Raw genomic sequence first — 17530 nt, forward strand, 5'->3', positions numbered from 1 at the left:
CCATTAAAGCATTTAATGTTTTTAAATAATGTATTTCGTGTATTTTCAAATTAGTACAAATTAATTTTTGAATGTATTTCACTGGTTATTTTTTACATTTCCAAATACATGTTACTATAGTATTGCAACTTTTTTTTATGGAAGGGGCCCCCGAAATTGCTTTGCCCCAGGCCCCCTGAATCTTCTTGGCGGCCCTGCACTGGGATACCATATAAGATCAGTATCACTAGCATGTATCCTTTTGTTCAGTGAAGCAAGAGATTTGGGGAAACTTTTGCCTTCCTGGGAACATGGTGAAATGTTTCCAAAGGTGGTGGAAGACTAGGAATTTTCCCTGGATACTATTTAGGAATTTTTGAATATTTGAAAGAGACTGGATTTGCAATTGACACTGATTATCAACCCATTCAGACCACTGTGGCATATGTTAGCCACCAGGTTGGCAAAATCTAAAACCAATTGGGAGGGCCCCGGAAAAATGGGCACCCCTGTGTACCCACCCACTCCACCCTGACCCCATTTCCCCAGCAGGAGCATCAGGGGTGGGGGCGGAGGGGACTGCAGGCGGAAAGGGTAGGGAGGGGCCCCCACTTGCACTGGCCCAGGGCCCCACAAACCCCTAATCTGCCTCTGAGCAGGCATAGTCTCAACTACAGTGCAGACACAGGCTTCAAGTTCAGGGTCTGCAACCTACCTGTTGCAGGAAAAGTGTATATGCAACATTCCATTTACAGCTTATAGAAATTTGCAAACTGTCAGATCGCAAAACATAGGAACTCCAAGCAAAAAGGGATACAGACACATTTTTTTCATAGGGCACCCCAGAGACTCAGATGAAATGACATTTAAGGGCAACACCCATAAATCACAAAGGCGATTCTTTACCATGCTTCCAAAAACAATGCAGAGGCCAGGGGAACTGAGCTGACTAAATCACACTTGCATTTTAGACAAATGCAGCACACACTCATATACACTCTCTTCTCAATGTAAGCAAAAAAACAAACAAACCAAAAAATATCAAGGCTGAAGTTGCATCGCCTCAGCTTCCAACAGCCAGTTGAAAGTAATCCCATTTTAAAGTCTTTATTCAGTCAAAAACCTCTAAGTTACATTAGTTAAGAGCTTTGGCTAAGAAAATGCTTCAGGGCTGAGTCCACTACCAGCACCCAGGAACCCTGGATACATCCCTGTCTCTCTGGAATTCATGTGAACTGCTTCTTATAACACAGCAGGAGGAGGGTGGAGACTTTAGCAACACAGTCCCTGCCACCCCAGGGGTCAAGGTATTAAGCTTACAACTTTAGGTTGGGATTTTAAAAAAGTGCTCCATGTTAGCCTAACTCCAACATCAATGGCACAGTTATGCTAAGGCTTCGTCTTCACTGCCAGAAATTATTGCTTTTATAGCAGGATAGCTAACCAGCGTTGGCTATCACTCTAAAATCTGAGTGGAGACAAGGCACTGTATTTTTATTGTGAGGTAAACTACCATAGGTGAGATCAGCCATAGGTTGGTGTATAGCATTGACTTCACCTAGTTTACCTCTCAGTAAAACCACACTGCCTTGTTTCCACTAGGATTGTTACAGTGGAATACTAAGTGTACATTAGTTATCCCACAGTTTTAAAAAATCCCATCTCTTTTGCAGTGGAGACATAGCCTAACACTAAGCAATTTTGAAACTCTCATCATTCATCCGTCATAATCCTCCCCTCCCAAATGTGGTATTGCACTGCTGACTATATATGACTTAATTTTTTTCTTTTCCTATTGGCTATTGAGTTCCCATAGAAAGATAGTGGGGCTTTCACACCTCTAAACAGGCATTCAAGTGGTGTCTAAATAGATCCTTTGATACTTGATTATCTACCCTCATTCTGTACAATCCAAGTATCTTACCATCGACCACAAAGCCTTTAAATGGGATGCTCAAAACTGATAACTTCTATTATAAAATGTATGTCATGAACACAGAATCCTTGCTAACCACATCTGGAGTTTTAAGAACCATACTTTTATCTTGATTTCTGTACTATCAGTGGCAATACAAAGGACAAAATTCTTATTTCAGATCACATTGCTGATCTCAACATGAGTATTCTTACAGAATTTATCACGTGGGCGAGAGTGCACAAAGAGGGGAAAACAGACTGGATTTACTGTAGTGGTCATTTTCATTCCCAGTAAGGTTATTGTAGCTCAGCAGCATTTTGTTGGATTCATAGGACAAGATGTCAAAATATATTTATGGATATATAAATGTAAATTTATGTTTCAATCTAGCAATATATTATCCAATTAGCATTAAAAACATTTAAGTGTTGCTTACTTATGTTCCAGAGATGATTAATGTTACAGAGATTTCATCTGCAGAGATATTTACAATGTAAATGAATAATCAATCATGACATTAAATGGGAGTCGGCAGAGCAAACAAGTCAAGTATGATCAATAAAAGACGCCACATTTGGATTCTGAGTGGGAATAATACAGCTTGGCTCGGTTTTTTTTTTTAAATTACTACACTATAAAAAGAAAAACTTACTAAAGCTGCAGGAAAACAGCAAACCTCATTTTTTCTTAGAAATTAAGTGTACATTAAGAGCACTTTTAGTCTTACTTATATTACAGTTGCACCTAGTATTGTGCTAGATACTGTTCAAACACACAGTAAGTCCCTGCTCTGAAGAGCTTATATTCTTTCAAATGGACAAGACAGACAAACGGTTGGAGAGGGAACAAAGACACACAGTGCTTAAGTAATTTGCCCAGCAACACAATGCGACTTAATAGTGTCAGGAGGTAGCCGTGTTAATCTGTATCCACAAAAACAACAAGGAGTCCAGTGGCACCTTGAAGCCTAACAGATTTATTTGGGCATAAGCTTTCGTGGGTAAAAAAACTCACTTCTTCAGATGCATGGAGTGAAAATTACAGAAGCAGGCACCATCAGAGGACCCAACCACATCAGCCACACCATCAAGGGCTCAGTCACCTGCATGTCTACTAATGTTATATATGACATCATGTGCCAGCAATGCCCCTCTGCCATGTACATTGGCCAAACCGGACAGTCCCTACGTAAAAGAATAAATGGACACAAATCGGACATCAGGAATGGTAACATACAAAAGCCAGTAGGTGAACACTTCAATCTCCCTGGACATTCTATAACAGATTTAAAAGTAACTATTCTTGAACAAAAAAACTTCAGAAACAGACTTCACAGAGAAACAGCAGAATTAAAATTCATTTGCAAATTTAACACCATTAATTTGGGCTTGAATAGGGACTGGGAGTGGCTGGCTCATTACAAAAGCAGCTTTGCCTCTCCTGGAATTGACACCTCTTCATCTATTATTGGGAGTGGACTACATCCACCCTGATCGAATTGGCCCTGTCAACACTGGTTCTCCACTTGTGAACTCCCTTCTCTTCATGTGTCATTATATAATTCCTGCATCTGTAATTTTCACTCCATGCATCTGAAGAAGTGAGGTTTTTATCCACGAAAGCTTATGCCCAAATAAATCTGTTAGTCTTTAAGGTGCCACCGGACTCCTTGTTGTTAATGCGGCTTAATGGCTGACCTGGAAATAGAATCCAGGTCTCCTGACTCCCAATCCATTGCTCTACTACACGGTCTCTCCAATTACTTATTTGTCAGAACTCTTCAAATATTCTTCCATGGAGCTATGCTATTTTACACCAGCTGAGGAACTGGCTCCTAGTCTGAAGCACCAATCATGACGTGTTTTAGATAAAACTGGACCTTAACGATATTAGTTCAGTAAATAGATCAAAGTAGATAATTTCTGTTTGCATTTGTTTGTTTAGGCCCCGGTTACCAAGTAATCCAGATTGCTCTGTATGACTGCCCCACCTTCATCATTATTTATCATTCTGCCAGTCTTAGTGTAATTCACAAATTACATCAGCAGCGATTTTATATTTACTTCCGGATTGGACCTAGTACCGATCCCTGCAGAACCCCACTAGAAACACCACCATTTGTTGATGATTTCTCAACCACAACTACTTTTTGAAATGTCAGTTAGCCAGTTCTTTATCCATTCAGCAAATGCTCTATTCATATTGTACAGTGCTAATTTCTTAATCAGTCATGCGATACTAAGTCAAACACTTCACAAAAGTCTAAGTATATTATATCTGCAGTTATCTTTATCAACCAATCTCGTAATTGCCTCAAAGAATGAAATCTGGTCTGTTTGACAAGACCTATTTTCCATAAAACCAAGTTTACTGGCATTAATTATATTCCCATCCTTTAATTCTTTATCAATTGAATCCCATACCAGCCTTTTCATTATTTTGCTTGGAACTGATGCCGGGCTAACCAGCCTATAGTTACCTGGGTCATCCCGCTTGCCCAATTTGAATACAGGCACAACATTAGGGCTACTCTGGAATTCACTCACTTTCCCAAGATTTATTCAAAATTAACACCAGCAAGCCAGAGATTGCCTCAGCCAACTCTTTTAGAGCTCTGGGATGTAAGGTATCTGGGCCTGCTGATTTAAAAATGGTGATCACTAATAGATTGGAAAGTACTTCATCTTCATAATGTGATATGAGTAGACCATTCTGCTTCTTTCCAAGTATAGAACAAAAGTATTTATTGAAAACTTTGCTTCTTCTACATCATCATCAACAATTTTACCATCTCCATCTAATAATGCGCCTATACACTTCTAGGATTTCTTTTTTCCTAATATAAATTTTAAAACTTCTTATTGTCCTTAATCCTGCCAGTCACAGACTTTCCCCTGACATCCTTAGCTTTACTTATCAACTTTCTGCATGTCATAACTCCTAATTTAGTGATTGCTATCTATTTTCTGATTTCCCATTTGTTATATATTGCTTTTTTAGTTCTAATTTCTGGCTTCACTTTGCCAGTGAAACACAATGAGCTTTTAGCCAAAGTTGTCCTCTTTCTTGATTGAGAAACTGGGCTCTTTGGTCATGTAAAACCTTCTTAAAGAGCTCCCAATATTCATTCACATTTTTCTGTCTAAATTTATCCTCCCAATCAATTTTGTGTAATTTTCCTCACCTTTGGGAAATTAGCCTTTTTGAAGCATATATATATATGAGTGGTCGAGACTGTCCTTTGTTCACCCTTACTGAATATAATCAGGCCACAAGGCAACTATCAACTTCCAGTCTAGTGATGAATTCATCTTTATCTGTCATAAGGTCCAGAACAGAATTACCTCCTGTTGGGTACAATACCTATTAAAAATCTCCAATGACAGAATTCCACAACCTCCTTGGAAGCCTAGTCCAGGGCTTAATTATCCCTTGCTGCAGATTGAGCCCATTGCTTCTTGTCTTACCTTCAGTGGACGTGGAGAACAATCGATCACAGTTCTCTTTAGAGCAGCCCTTAACATATCTGGAGACTGTTATGAGGTGTCTCTGCCTTCTTTTCCTCAAAAGTAAAGATGTCCAGTTTTTTTAACCTTTCCTCACAGGTCAGGTTTTCTAAACCTTTTATGTTTTTTGTCCTTGTCCTGTGGACTCTTCAATTTGTCCATCTCATTCTTAAAGTGTGGCACCCAGAACTAGACTTTTTAGCAACTGAATCATATTGTTGTCTCATATTTGTGATCCATTTTAAATCCTAGATCCTTTTCTGAAATATGACTGCCTAGCAAGTTTTAGCCCATTTTATAGTTGTGCAATTGATTTTTTCCTCCTTAAGTATATTACTTTGTAGTTTTTTATTGAATTTCATCTTATTGAATTCACACCAGTTCTCTAATTTCTCAAGGTCATTTTGAATTCTAATCCTGTCCTCGAGAGCACTAGTAATCCCTCTGAGCTTGGTGTAATTTGCAAATTTTATAGTCATACTCTCCACTCCATTTTCTGAGTTATTAATGAAAATATTTAATAGTACTGGACCCAGGACAAACCTCTCTGGGACCCCACTAGATATGCCCTCCCAGTTTGACAGCAAACCATTTATAACTACTCTTTGAGTATGGTCTTTCAACCAGTTATGTACCTACCTCATAGTCATTTCATGTAGACTTGCATTTCCTTAGTTTGCTTATGAGAATGTCATGTAGGATTGTGTCAAAAGCCTTTCTAAATTCAAGATATATCTACAGCTTCCCCCCCATCCAGTAGGCCAGTGACCCTGAGGAAATTAAGTCAGTCTGGAATGATTTGTTCTTGAGAAATCCATGTTGGCTATTCTTTATAACCCTATTATCCTCCAGATACTTACAAAGTGATTGTTTAATAATATTGTTTCCAGTGTCTTTCCAGGTATTGAAATTAGGCTGACTGATCTATAATTCCCCGGGTCCTCTTTTTTCAAGAAAGTTTCTATGTTTGCCCTTCACCTGTCCTTTGGGACCTCATCCATCCTTTAGGAGTTCCCCAAAGATAATAGTTCCGAGATTGCTTCAGCTAGTTCCTAAAGTACCTTAAGATGAATTTTATCAGGCCATGCTGACTTGAATATATCTCAGTTTATCTAAATATTTTTAATCTGTTCTTTCCCTATTCCGGCTTGCATTCCTTCCCCCCTTATTATCTGGTCACTATTAATCTTTTTAGTAAAGAAGGAAGGAAAATAGGATTTAAACAGCTCAGTATTTTTGATGTCATCTGTTATCAGCTCTCCTTCCCTGCTAAGTAGTGGATCTGCACTTTTCTTCATCTTTCTTTTGTTCCTAATATATTTAAAGAACCTCTTCATAATGCTTTCTATGTCCCTTATAATTGGCCTGGGACAGCAAACCGTGGCCAGTGGGAGCCGCGATTGGCCGAACCTGCGGACACGGCAGGTAAACAAACCAGCCCGGACCGCCAGGGGCTTTCCCTGAACAAACGGCGGACCGGCTTTGAAAAGCACTGCCCTAGATTTTCTTTCCATGGGATCTTACCTATCAGTTCTATACAGTTTTGAAAATCTGCTTTTTTGAAGTCCACTACCTTCACTCTGTTGATCACACTCCTTCCTTTATCATTTCATGATCACTTTCACCCAAATTGCCTTCAGTCTTCAGATTTGCAACCAATTCCTCCTCGTTAGTCAGAATCAAGTCTAAAATGGCTCTCCCCCAGTTACTTCCTCCACCTTCTGAAACAAGAGGCTATCCCCCATACCATCCAAGAACTTAGACACTTTGTGTTTTGCCAAATTACTTTTCAAACAGATGCCTGGGTACTTCATCTCTAGGTAGTTAAAGTCCCCCATTACTACCAGCTCTTTTGTTCTGGATATTTCTGTTATTTGTTCTAGAAATACCTCACATTCACCTACTCCTCCTATTGATTTGGTGGTCAATAGTAGACCCCTACTGTAACATGCATTTGCCTTATTAGCACCCACATATTTATAAAAAAAAATTTTGTTATTTCTAAAGATTTCTTCTTTTCAAAAATATCAGCGCATATTTCCTCAATAAAGAATAAGGCTATGGTATGTTTGAAATTTTTAAACAAATCTGATTTAGAAAAAGGTTGAGGTCAAATAACTCAATTTTTTTGGAGGTGGAGGTAAATGAAAGAAAACCCACACCATGATACATACAATCAAATTGCTACCATTTACTAATTTATATGCTGCTGGTGGGTTGAGTTTGCCTTCTCCAGCTATGATTTTCTAATTCTCCTGGGGGGATCATTGTTATATTGCTCTAAGAGTAATTAATTGTCAGGGTGCCTAAAGCTTTTTATATGAGCTTTATCTCCTCTTTTCTACTGTTTAAATCTAATTAAATAATTTTCCTGTGTTCAAACAACCATAAACCAGGTGGTCAAAGAACAAGTGTGTGAAATTTCAACCAAGAGGTGATTTATTCAGAAAATTATGCACTCCAAGGGTTTATAAAAACAGTGCCTCTTCAGCAGTAACTACAGCATAGCACCTGCTACTTTCACATTCTAATACAATTTTAATTTAAAAAAAAAAATCAGTTAGTCCTTTTAGTCAACTAGACACATACAAACATCATCCTATGAATCAAATGCCAAATTCCAGAGTTCAACACTCAACTTCTATCAAACTTCTCAGTGAATTTTAGGTGCAAGATACAGAGCCTCCTTCCTCAATACTCCTGAAGTATTTGTACTGACTTTTGAATTAATACCCTATTGTGTGTTAATTCCTCCCGTTTTCAGCAAAGGTTCTACTATATTTCAAATAGCCATAGGGTAAAAAATACTACTCAAATGTTCTGATAAATGAGTATATGAATCCATGAAAGAAATTAAGAATGCAACTGTTCAGGATATAATTTCCATCCCTTGAAATTATACACAATATCTTTAAGATATGGCCTTTCTTAATCCACATAGCTAAAATTCTCCTCTGGGTCCTCATTATTTCACATCTTGACTACTGCATCCTCTTCTTGTCTGGTATTATCAAGCACCATCTTTCCTACCTAAATCCATTCAAAATGTTGCTGCAAAAATCATTTTTCTGGATCATTGCTTTGACTATGATATTACCCCTCTTTGCATCCTTCCATTGACTCCACATCAGGCGTATACCACATTTCACTTTTTTTCCCTTCACTATTCATCACCTACCCCCACCTTACCCATCATTTCTTATATGGTATAGAACCACAGACCCTGGCTCTATTTCACCAACACCACCAGCCCTGATTGCTAATTTGTTAACATTTTCCAAATGCAGATTGAGCTTTTGAGATATTACCACAAAAGAGACAGAGACTGAAATTCTAAGTGCTGCATTTGCCCAGCTAATACACTTCAATTTTTGAAGCTGAGAATTGAATACCATCACAATTTGATGATATTCTAGGTTTTGAGGTGGGGGGAGAAAGTGTAACTTCTCTCACACACTTTTCTTTCTAAAGATATTTCTCTTTGCTATTGATTACTTCCAGTCACTGTTTGTGGAGTTTTGGCTGTTCTTAAAATAGTAGCTGCTTTCAGACATAAGTGCTTCTTCAATTTCTTTGTTCCCCTGCAGCTGCACCTTGCCCTTTCATTTGGCCCAGAATACTTAGCTACCGCTCCTAGAAACCTGGGTGGGGGAGGTCAGGGATGAAATACATTTTTACTCTGCTTTTACATTAGAAAGACCACAGACATCAGTGGGAGCCTACATTTTCCACCATACATTCTGAGGGAGCTGGGCTGTTTTCCTCCATCCCTGCAATATGGAGTCATTTTCTCCAGCAAATCCCATTCTTGCTCCTACAGTTCACCTACAACTGTAGTATAATTCCTGTTGCTACAGAACACATTTAAACAAAGCAATAATGTTTGAGCTCAGGTATTATTGTCAGTACGAAGCTGTCGATGCACCAGAAATGATTTTTTATGAATCTCAATTTTTCTTTGTTAAAATCATTTTGGTCCCAGTGGCTGAAGCATCAGTTTGCCACAAAATACTTGAACGCTTGAGACAAACTACAAGTTTACAGCCAAATTACATAAACTCCCCTGCTTGTTAGTCAGTGTCAGAAGCCTGTGCTCCATTCTTATAATAATGAATCTAGAAGCCTGGCTGGAAGCCAGCCTGTGGTCTCTGACCGTGTGTACGATGATTTCCATTTGAATACTCATAATGGTTATATTGACTGTTGATGCTTAAAAAAAAAACCTGAAAGGCACAGAACCAGTACAGCAGGGAAAAAGGCATTTGTTCCAATGTAAGTGTGAGTTCTTGAGTGAAAGCCAACACCATGCAATGTAGCAATCATAAGTTAACATCAGAGGACAAAGTGATGCTTTATCTTATAGTTTGCCTTGTATTAGTATAGCGTTATACTAGAGGATTATTCAGCCAAGTAGGTTCAAACACAAAGTAAATTAAATGTGCCACCTCACACTGGGCTACTGCGGGGTTCATTTTCATAATTACTATTTGTTAGCTTTTCTTAGTAGGTATCTCTTGCTTTTATTCTGTTTATTCTGTCACCGAGACTTAGGGTTGCCATCCATCCCGTTTTCACCCAGACAACCCAGGTTTCAGCTTGTGTGTCTCGGTGTCATTTGACAAGCCCTGATGTCTGGGATTATTTTATCTAGTGGTGGGTGAAGAGGGAAGAGGCAAAGCTGAGACAGAACCTCAGGTGTGGGGCCTCTGGGGTCTGGTTACCCACAATTGGAAAGGTGGCAATCCTAGGTGCACCACTCACCACTGGTCTGGTGCCTTCTCCTGGTCACTCTGAGGAGTAGCTCCTGAGGTAGATAGCCCCTGCCATGGTTTGCACACCATTATGCTGTCTCTCCTTCTGATCTGCAGTTCCACGGTCACTCCCAGGCCCTCTGTGTCTCCTTTGTGACTTAGCCCTCCAGCTAGGTCACTCAGGGCATGTCTACACTGCCGGCTAAATTGGCACTGCTCCAATTGATGCAGCAGTGTTGATTTAGCGGGTCTGATGAAGACACGCAATGTCAATGGGAGAGCGCTCTCCCATTGATTTGTGTACACCGCCTCCCCAAAAAGCGTAAGGGAAGTCGGCAGGAGAGGGTCTCCCATCAACACAGTGCAGTGTAAACCCCGCGGTAAGTGGATCTAGCTACGTCAGCTTCAGTTACATTTAGGGTTGCCAGGTGTCCGTTTTTCAACTGGAACACCTTGTCAAAAAGGTACCCTGGTGGCTCCGATCAGCACCACTGACGGGGCCATTAAAAGTCTGGTTGGCGCAGGACTGGCAGGCTCCCTACATGGCTTCGCGCAGCTCCCCAGAAGCAGTGGCATCTCCCTCAGCTCCTAGGCAAAGGGGTAGCTGCAGGGGCTCCAAGCGCTACCCCTGCCCCAAGTGCCCAGCCAATGGGAGCTGTGGGGGCGGTGCCTGCGGACAGAGGCAGCGTGCAGAGCCGCCTGGCTGCGCTTCTCCCTAGGAGCTGGAGGAACATGCCGCCGCTTGCAGGGCCACCCGAGGTAAGCACAGCTCGCAGCCCACAACCCCGCCCCTGAGCCCCCTCCCAAACTCTCGCCCAGAGCCCGCACCCTGCACCCCCCTCCTGTGCCCCAACCCCCTGCCCCAGCCTTGAGCCCTCTCACACACCCAAACTCCCTTCCAGAGCCCACACCCCAAACCCTCTCCCATGCCCCAACCCCCAGCCCTGAGCCCCTCCTGCATTCCAAACACCTTGACCCCAGCCTGGTGTCCCTGCTGGACCCCAAGCCCCTCATTCCAGGCCCACCGAGAGTCTGCACCCCCAGCCGAAGCCCTCACCCCCTCCCACACCCCAACAGCCTACCCCAGCCACAGCCTGGTGAAAATGAGTGAGTGAGGGTGGGGCAGAGCGAGCAACAGAGGGAGGGGGGATGGAGTGAGCAGAGCAGAGCCTCAGAGAAGAGGCGGGGCAGGAGGGAGGGACCTCAGGGAAGGGGAGGGGGCAAGGGTGTTCGGTTTTGTGCAATTAAAAAATTGGCAACCCTAGTTACGTTATTCACATAACTGAAGTAGCATAACTTAGATCAATTTACTGCAGTAGTGTAGATCAGCCCTCAGCGTTCCCCCTTCTGGGGTACAAGCCTAGACGGTCTTCCCATTCATTGCCTCAGCTCTAAGCCATGCCCTTGGTGACTGGTAGGGGACCCCAGACCCGCCCTCTTCTCCAGATTCCAGTCCAGCGTCCCTCAGCTCAGCAGTTCTGGGCTTCCTCTCTCTACCCTCACTGCTCCTTCCCTGGACTGCTTCTTGCTACACTGGCTCCCCTTCTCTTTCTGGCTGTACCAGCTCCAAGAACCCTCTTCCCAGGGCATGACTGCCCTTTCTCAGCAGCAGACCCCACCTATAGCCTGCTATCTGGCTTTACAGGCTTTGCCTGTTCCTGCACAGGTGACCCTCTCTCTAATTAGCTGCCTCCAGCCTAAAGCTCCCTTGTTTGCAGACTAATTAACTCATTGAGCCAACCTGGCCCAATTCAGCTTTTGCAGGGCCAGTGTGGGAAGCTAGTTGGGGCCAGATCCTCAACTGTGGTGAATCAGCGTAGCCCTGCTGGCTTCACTTAAACTGTACAGATTTACACCCAACTGAAGGTCTGGTCCTAAATCAAAAGATCTGAGTTTTTAAGCCCCTGGAAATCAAGCTAGGCATGTCTAATAGCATGAGAAGCAGGATGGTCTTGTGGTTAAGGCACAGAACTGGGTGTCAGGAGATACTCACTGCATCACTCTTCCTGTGTGATCTTATTATACAAGACACTTAACTTCACTATGCCTCACTTTCTCCAAAAAATATAATGAACGATAATTCCCTACTTCAAAGGTATTGCAAGGTACTCTGGCACTAGAGTGACAAGCACCACTGAAATGCCTATAAATAATAAATAAATATTGGTAAGTGCCACTCATCCTAATCTACTGGATTGTAAGTGAACTATGGCGGATATGCTTATTGCCGGAACTTGCTTTATTATTTGCTCACTTTTGAAGTTATAAAGGAACATTTACAAGAGGTTTACACAATTCCAGGTTTCCTTTGTTTAACATTGATGTTTATGATTAGAGGCTGGGGAGAAAGAATTACATCTTAGAAAAATTCAAACCTATTTGTAGTGTTTATTTTTCCAAAGTAAATATGCCCACAAAGGTAAAACAGCTGCATAAACTACACCAGCAAGAAAGATGACAAATGAGAAGTTAATAGCTTAACCTTTAGATAGGTGGCAGCTTGAAATATATTGCGAATGATAAGAGATTGAGTAAGTGGCAATAAATACTCATTTCACAGAACAGTCAACTGTATGATTGGTTGTCATTTTCTAGGTCTCATTCGCCTGCAAGAGCTCATCAAAGCCCCTTCTAGATATAACATTAAAATCAAAATCCGTCAGTTGCCCTCTGGGAATAAAGATGCCAGGCCTTTACTCAAGGAGATGAAGAAAGGCAAGGAGTTCTATGTGATATTTGATTGCTCACATGAAACAGCAGCAGAAATCCTTAAACAGGTAAGAGGAAAAAAAACCCACCAATAATGCTCATTTCTCATTCTCAAAGATATAATGCCATTTGGTTTTCATTTGCTGGGAAACAATAAAACTGCATTCATGTGGATTAAGCTGTAGATCTGTTATCAGAAACAGTTGATACAGAGCAACTCTTATGAGCTCAGTTGAGTTTTACAGCACTTCGGAGGTGTGCAGTGCTATGTTTCTAATGAGAATTTGGGTTGCACCCGTGAAGATGATTTGCAATTGTAGTTACAACTTTGGATCCTGCTGGCGTGAAAGGAATGTTTCATTATTTTTAATATGTCCTGTTTCAATTTTTTTAACCTTATGTCTAAATGTAAGGATCATTTTCCAAATGCACATCGACTTGATTTGAGCAAGTCATTCTCTCCATAAAACCTATTGGGTCAAATTAAACTGAGTTACACCAGGGTGAGTCTGCAGTAATTCCACTGAAGACAACATAACAACTCTGGATTCACACCACTGTAAGGGGGTAGAATTTGGCCCATTGGCTGCAACTTGCCAAATTTTGGCTCTGAACTGGAGAAAAGAGGCAAAGAAAATGGCACCATAGAATTTTTTTTAATTTATTGTTATGTACTATGTATTTCTACAGCACCACAGATACAAACAGGAATAAACAGTAAAGATTCCTGTCCCAAGGAGATTGCAATCTAAAGCCCCATTGCTTCAAAGATATATGCACCTGCTTAAATTTATGTAGTGAGTTTACGTCACAGGGACTACTCAGTGCATAAAGTTAAGTAGGTGTGTAAATCTTTGTGGGATTGGGGCCTAAGACCCCAGTCCTGCAAACTGATCAGCTCGGGCAGACCCCTGTGCCCATGCAGACACACTGTGACTTCAGTGAGGCACCACACAGGCCATGTACATTGGCTTACAGGTTGGGGGCTTACATCAGACATAATGAAGCTGAGAACCCGAAGGGGAGCCCCAGGAAGTGATGCAATTTGATTTATTTTTTGGCACATAGGTTGGTAGTTCTGAAGAGCAGGAACACATGGCAAAGGAATGAGCTTTGCAGTGGAAGGCTAAGCAAATGAAGTCAGTCCCAAGGGACATGAAGGAAGTGACTAAGGTTACCTGGCTCACTGGTGGAGGTGGGGAGTACTTCAAGCATAGTAAATTGTTTATGAAAAAATAACCACTGAGTCAAAAAAACAAGAGGAGCCAAAGGGTGCACTACGGTGGGCTAAAGTGGCATAGAGTGCAGGGAGGAGATAAGTGATAGGAAAGATGCTCTGCAAAGAATTGAAAGTGAAGGCAAACAGCATGAAGTGGACTGTGGAAAGAAACAGGGAACTGAGTAGGGCTCTGCCTTGGATCAGAGCTGTGAGGAAGGAAGCAGCACAGCATGTTGAATGGATTGGAGAGGGAAACGATCAGAGGTCAGAGAGGATGTGGCTACTGTAGTCAAAGGAGAGATAACCATGGTGTGAACCAAAGTTTTGGCTGTGATGACAAAATAAGAAGTGGATTTTGAAGCTTTTGTAGAAGAAGAATGAATGGTGGTTATGAGACAGTCTTGTTATGAAATGCAGATGAAAGAAGCAGCAGCAAGACATTGAGACTTCCATCAAAAGGCAGTTGAAGCAGAGATGGGGATCTATATCCAGGTTGTTAACTCATGCTGCAGGGTTGATCTGTACCTAAAGCATGGCATTTGATATTCTCAGTAGCCTTATTGGAAAGTCCTATATAACTTTATAGGGATGAAATGAATAAATTAAACAAGTTCTACAGAAATTATTCTGAAAACCTATAAAACTTAATGGAGAACAATATCTTCCCTCTAGAGACGTTTAAACCGTGCCATAGAATTTGATAGGAAATATATAAATCTCATTTAAGGCATATAGGATTTCCCATAAGAGCAGAAACCAAAGCCAAAAATCACTTAACTCGCTATGGAAGTAATCCCAATATCTACAATTCTTTAGCTTTTTATTATCCTTACAATAAGACAGTTGAGACTTGGTAGCTCATACTGGAAGAGGCATGGATATTTGTGGATGGATGATGGAGAGGTGGAGGTAGGGTGTTGTTAAAAGGGTAATGAGCTACAGGGGGCACATGAATTATGAATCACCAGTCTTTCAAACAATATTTAAAAACAACATCATCATCATCATCATCATAACATGTAACATTAAATTCATCTATGTACAAACCAAGGCTCTGCTACTGCAATGCAGCGGATGAATTTTGACCCAAATATTGGGTGGACAAAGAGCTACTTGACTAGACACTCAGCCCCTTCACCTCCTCCCCAGTATGCTACAATATACGTTTAAAGCCCATGTTTGCACCCACTGACCAATATAATGAAAGAGCTTGTACATAAGAAAGTTTTTATAAAGCAAAAATACAGACCTGTGCGTGTGTGCGTTATTGAAATGGTTATAAAAATTTTCACTTACTAAAATGTCAAAATTTGAGAAAATGTGTTTAAAATATAAAAATTGGGTTTAATTTTGAACCCAGAGAAATGGAAACAACTTACAAATTTTGAATTTTTTCAGAATTTTATTTTTTGACCAACCCTACTTACTGGCCAACTCTTCTAAAGTTAAATATAGCAGGAATAATTTTGGGGAAGCTCTGTGTCCTGAGATATACAAGAGGTTAGATATATCTGGTATAACAGCCTCTTTTTATGTGTCCTGGCTTATCTGCTAAGGTTAAGTCTTTAACATTAATTTGCAATTTACTCTTTTGACTTAAGCATAATGATGTAGCTTTTACTGCTAGACAAATTCTGACTAATTTTGTAGCTACTCATTTTAAATTATCTCTTTTCCCACACTTTTTTGTTATTACATTGTTTATGGAATGTGCTTGTATTTTTAATAAGATTTTGGATACCCAGAAAATGTTTTATGAAGTTTTCTATAGTCACTTCAGCTACGTGGTGGTCATAGCAGCAAAATAACTAATTCAGTTCTTATAGAAGAGCTAAAACTGTGTGCCACAGTAGTAAGCACTCTAACTACTATGATAAATATGAAAAGATATTTCATTAAAATAAGTAGTATATGCCATTTTAAAGAACCTTCCTTGGCTAAAGTATGTCTAAGTATTAGGGGCTTTAACCAGCTCACAATTTATCCAGACTTCATGATTGTACAGGACCCAGTAAGCCACATATAGTATGGCAGCTTCACAGCCCATCAGCCAACTCAGAAGCCTGGTTGTTGCATGGTGCAAGGACAAAATCCTGCTCTGTGCTTAGCAGCATGGGAGATCATATAAAATGAGCTCCGTAGCTTCTCCTTAATGCTGCTCACTATCCTAGCACACATCTTCTCGGGGGGGGGGAGGGAGGGAGAACAGCCTGCAGGCATTACTTTAACCCCCACCCCTAGTATGGCTCTAGTAGGAAGGGAGGTTGGGAGAGAAGGGGAATGGAACTCAGACCTTTTAATTATTTTTAAGATTAAAAACTCTACCATTTCAGTACTCATCCCCCAGTCACTGGTTGGTAGGTGGAAGCCTGGTCCCACTTGTCTAAGACCTGGTATACACTTAAAAATTAGACTGACCTAGCTATGTCCCTCAGGGTTGTGAACAATTTTGCGACCTGAGCACCAGAATTAGGTTGACCTAAACCTCAGTGTAGACTCAAGTAGGTCGATGAAAGCATTTTTCTGCTAACCTAGTTACAGCCTCTCTGAGAGGTGGAACAACAACATTGGCAAAAACCCCCCTTTCTTTTGCTGTAGGAATTGTCTACACCAGGGATCGGCAACTTTTGGCACGTGGCCTGCCAGGGAAAGCCCCTGGCGGGCCGGCCCGGTTTGTTTACTTGCCGCGTCCACAGGTTCGGCTCCCACTGGCCGCGGTTCACCGCTCCAGGCCAATGGGGGCTGCGGGAAGTAGCGCCAGCACATCCCTCGGCTCATGCACAATGGCACAACTTAAGTAGCTTTGGCGCTACTCCCACTCCTATTGGAGGAATTCCCATGATTAAGTGTGGCTCTTTTCTTCTAGATCACTATCTGGGCTTGGAAGCAAGGGAAAGAGATGTTCAGATCCATGATCCCCTTCTCTCTTACTGAACTTAAAGAGACAGTCAACTAGGAAGACTTCCTTTTCTGGTCACATGGCTCCTTTAAAATGTTTCCTCTAGCTAAATTAGATCAGTCAGCTGGGCAAAATCCTATACCTGATTTTAAGCCATCAGCCAAAACACTGAGCATGCTCAGTGCATCTCACCATGTCGTTCACAAGTACCTTAATGCTATATATCATTTGAATGGCGCAGGTTTAGGAAGCAATATAAGACAGCATTAGATGGCTGTATCTATGTGAATAGTACCCCACTGGAAAAATGAGCACCTTCTGTGGCTGTGCATGCTGGGTGCATTGAGGAGTCTCTACATCCAGCAGACTCAGAGTCAGGGAGAGATTGGGCAGATCCTTAGAGGCTAAATTATAATTTGAGATATGAGGCCTTACATACGTAATTTGAAAAAATCCTTTATGTTGTGTCAACTACCATCTTTGCTGACACTCATGAGACTGAAGCAGGGACTTCCAGAACTAAGAGCATTAGCCTCCACAACTTGGGTT

General features: G+C 41.3%; 1 protein-coding gene across 1 annotated transcript in view; it reads left to right on the plus strand.

Moving 5' to 3' along the window:
• LOC113406402 (glutamate receptor ionotropic, kainate 1) overlaps window positions 1-17530 on the plus strand; it is a 214823-nt gene that overhangs the window by 106304 nt on the left and 90989 nt on the right. The window contains exon 4 of the mRNA XM_026651092.1: window positions 12750-12931. Coding sequence (XP_026506877.1) covers window positions 12750-12931 — 182 coding nt within the window. The remainder of the gene's footprint in view (window positions 1-12749; window positions 12932-17530) is intronic.

The sequence above is a fragment of the Terrapene carolina genome, unplaced genomic scaffold, assembly GCF_002925995.2.
Source record: "Terrapene carolina triunguis isolate 2854851 unplaced genomic scaffold, T_m_triunguis-2.0 Scaffold30, whole genome shotgun sequence".
In the NCBI taxonomy this organism is placed as follows: domain Eukaryota; kingdom Metazoa; phylum Chordata; order Testudines; family Emydidae; genus Terrapene; species Terrapene triunguis.